Source organism: Leptopilina boulardi, unplaced genomic scaffold, assembly GCF_019393585.1.
Source record: "Leptopilina boulardi isolate dan_hultmark-lab unplaced genomic scaffold, ZJU_Lbou_2.1 LbouV2_363, whole genome shotgun sequence".
Classification (NCBI taxonomy): Eukaryota; Metazoa; Arthropoda; class Insecta; order Hymenoptera; family Figitidae; genus Leptopilina; species Leptopilina boulardi.
In genome coordinates, this window is record NW_026137933.1 from 181,249 (window position 1) to 184,652 (window position 3,404).

General features: G+C 31.4%; 1 protein-coding gene across 1 annotated transcript; it reads right to left on the minus strand.

Annotated features, from left to right (window-relative positions):
• Positions 1–887: 887 nt before the first annotated feature.
• On the minus strand, positions 888–2,375 carry LOC127286857 (uncharacterized). Its single transcript, XM_051313461.1, has 3 exons — positions 1,500–2,375; positions 1,157–1,296; positions 888–1,059 (listed from the first exon to the last, which is right to left on the minus strand). Exons 1-3 carry the CDS (start codon positions 2,373–2,375, stop codon positions 888–890), a joined length of 1,188 nt encoding a protein of 395 aa, XP_051169418.1.
• Positions 2,376–3,404: the final 1,029 nt, after the last annotated feature.

The following is a 3,404-nucleotide window of genomic DNA, read 5'->3' on the forward strand; positions in this document are numbered from 1 at the left end:
AAAACCGCTTGCTAAGTTGACTCCAAATGCTTTATATACTTTAACCAAAATAAAGAGGGTGCAGACAAAATTCGGAGGTAGGATTGTAGCAGAACTAGATACTACATTCAACACTTTCCTCCCAGCAAGGTTCGCGAAGCTGTTCGAAGCTGAACCTGCATCATTCACAATGATTGAAAATGCCGTGTAATCTCAAGAATTACAATTAAATATATCGGCGGAAAGTTTAATGTAATCGAATTTGAATATAAGTAAGATTAAAAAATTATTATAATATAAAATAAAAAAATAATTGTAATATAAAATTGTAAATATTCAGAATGTGAGAAAAATAAATGTATTAATTTACATAAAAAATGGTTTCTTTCCTTATTTTACTTTCATTATTAGTCTTAATACTAAGGGTATAGGTTCAAGTAATAAATATGCGTTTTTTTATTTTTTAAAAACTAATAAATTAATTTATTCAGATAAGTATTTAAAATTTATTATACATAAGATTCAGAATTTTCATAAAAAGATTTTAAAGTAGAATAAGTAAAATCCACTTCATCGACGCCATCTGATAAATTTCTCAATTCATTCGATACATTCAGAAACCAATTTCGAAGAATCATAACAATGTTTACAGCACAATGATTAGTTTGAGTAATATGATGCGTACATGTAGTTAACAATGATTCAGTTTTAATATTTTTAATCGCTGGACAGTCTATATCTTCTAAATTTTGGACATTTAACAAATATTTTTCTAAACACTGCTTTTTTTCAACACCTTTCGTGTAGATAGTTTTTGCACCTCGTAATGTTTCTTGTATAATAGTACGCAGTTCATCATACGATACATCTCCAGACATCCAGTGAATTCCATGATAATTGTTTGTTAGTCAGAGATTTTCACTTTTATAACGTGCAGGTAGTGAATTCCAAACACATGGAGGTTCAAAGAGGTAAACTCGAGCTTGAGCATCAGCTTCAAGAGGAAGTATATCCAACTCTTTGAAAATGAAATCGTTGCAGGGTTTCTTGAAGCCTTGAACGTCTACGATGATTTCCATCCTGGAATAGAAATAAATTTCTATCCCAGGAAAGTGAGTTATATACCTCTCAGTTCAACCCCCCCACTACTTTCATTTTACCCCCTCCACTGCTTTACAACTTCTTAACTATACCGCTGATTGGTATATACTGTACAATGCGATCATGTATGATGAGGCAATAAGCAATTGTTTCAGCAGGTATATTATTTCTAGCTTCAAATTCCAAACGTACATCAACTGACGTTTGTTTGAGAAACTATTTTGTTTTGAACAATCAATAACAATTAGAGGAGCCAATGATTTAAAAGTGTCATGCTTCAATATTGGTTCAGAATCTCTTCCATAGTAGGAAGATTGAAAATTAGCATACATATCATAAAGTATAGAATATTGATTTTGATTAATATTTAAATTTAAATTTCCATAAGGATATAATTGTGAATTTAAAAAGAGTTTTACATTTGTAATGTCGCAGTGATCAAAATAACTGGCAGACTTTTTACGTTTATCTTTTCTTCCTGTTTGGAATCCAACAATTACATATCGAGGCTTCTCTAATTGTGTTGACGATTTTATTTGCCACATGACTCTTGTACTTGATGGAATTAAAGGATATTCAAACATTTCCCACGATCTAAAACTCATTGAAATTAGTGGATCTTTCTCGATAAATTTCAATAATTTGATTTTATTATTATCAGATGGTAAAACATATGGCACTAACCATTCCACTTTATTAATTTGCACTTTGAACTCTTCATCTGCACCTTGGCCCATTTGAATAATAGAATTTAAATCACTACGTGCTCTTATTAAAATCAGTTCATGTTTAGCATTCATATCAATTTTTTTATAATCTTCAGCAAAACCAAAAATCATACCAAGTGGTATTGATACATCAAAATATCCATCTTGTAATGACATTCTTGTATTCCATTCCACATTCAAAACTCCTGCATTTTCAGCGCGGTTAGGTTGAGGTGGTGTTAAGGAAACCAAGCTTTTCATAGTAGTTGTATGTCCAACATACTTGCAACGGTCAATCTTAATACCATTCAATTCATAACGAATTTCATCAAACAAATAGGCTATTGCATTGTTGGTGAAATGAATATTTTGTGTGGCATCAGTTCCATCAGCATTAGTCAACCTTCCAAAAATATGTAATACACTATTGCTTGGTAAAATAGATAAATCTTGATTTTGTACAATAATGCGAATTTCATCACTATTGTTAAACGATGAGGATGCATATGGTTGATGACTGTGAATCTCATAATTAGCTATGGATTCATCAAAATTCACTGATGCTGGAATGCTGAGAATCTCCTCCATTTTTCTTATAACATCGACACAAAATAAACAAGAAAAAATTTTCTCCTCTTCTCTTCTTTCTCTTCCTTAGTTTTGATTTCTGACTCGTAGACCTATCTGCTTCAGGAATTGTCGATTCTGAGGTGTTAACACCTTGCGAGCTGTATTCAAACTGATCTTCGATGGACATGGTCTTTGAGTTTTATAACTACTTCCAACTTTTCGATTATAAACAATACCCATTACATTGATTTAATGTGTAAACGGATTGTTATTGTCCCTCCTCTAAAATTAACCAAAATACCGTTCTGATCTACTATACGTAGCTGAATGTTATGTATTGTCCTTACGGCGACTGGAAGGTAAATGTTGTCTGCTGGAACTTCAACGATCTTATATCCTGGTGGAACAGTAGGGAAAAATTCATGTATAGTGTGAACATTTTCACCATTTATATACGCTCCAGTGGTAATACTACATTCAATACGTAGAACATTCACTTTCAATATTTTTACAGGTAAATCGGAGAAATGTTTTAAATTCGGCCTTAGTATGCGAGCAGTGAATCCCAATAAACTACCAATAGAATCTTCCGGAGTAAAGTCCATCGAAAGATTTGATTTAATATTGCATTATAATGTACTATTGTTGGAATCTATTGCTAAATAATCATCATCTGGTATTTGACGCAGCAAATATTCTTCTACATCTTTAATTTCATAACTACCTGTAGGTATAGTAAACTCAAAATCATCTATGTAAAATTTGTTGGAACTTTCATCAATATTAGGAATTGAGTTATATGTAAATAAATCAACAAGTCCAAGTGTATAATTTTTATTAGGTGAAAGTTCAATAGGTGGGAAGTATGAAGCCTCCAGAACTGAAGACTTTCCCGTTAACGTTAAAGTAAAAGAGTCATTCATGTTGGACATCTACTTTTATACTGAAGGTTATAATTGTTTACATATTCTTATATAGATTAAAACTGTTCTTAACGTTAAGTTGCTTACATAAGAATTTAAGACATAAATGACCACATATAAATGT

What these genes read in the sequence shown, in the direction of transcription:
- LOC127286857 (XM_051313461.1), bottom strand. Translation starts at nt 2,375, where the DNA reads ATGGAGGAGATTCTCAGCATTCCAGCATCAGTGAATTTTGATGAATCC. An exon ending in ATCACTGCGACATTACAAAT is followed by an intron (nt 1,297 to 1,499) that starts GTAAAACTCTTT and finishes AAAACAAAATAG; the next exon opens with TTTCTCAAACAAACGTCAGT. An exon ending in AGCGGTATAGTTAAGAAGTT is followed by an intron (nt 1,060 to 1,156) that starts GTAAAGCAGTGG and finishes TTTCTATTCCAG; the next exon opens with GATGGAAATCATCGTAGACG.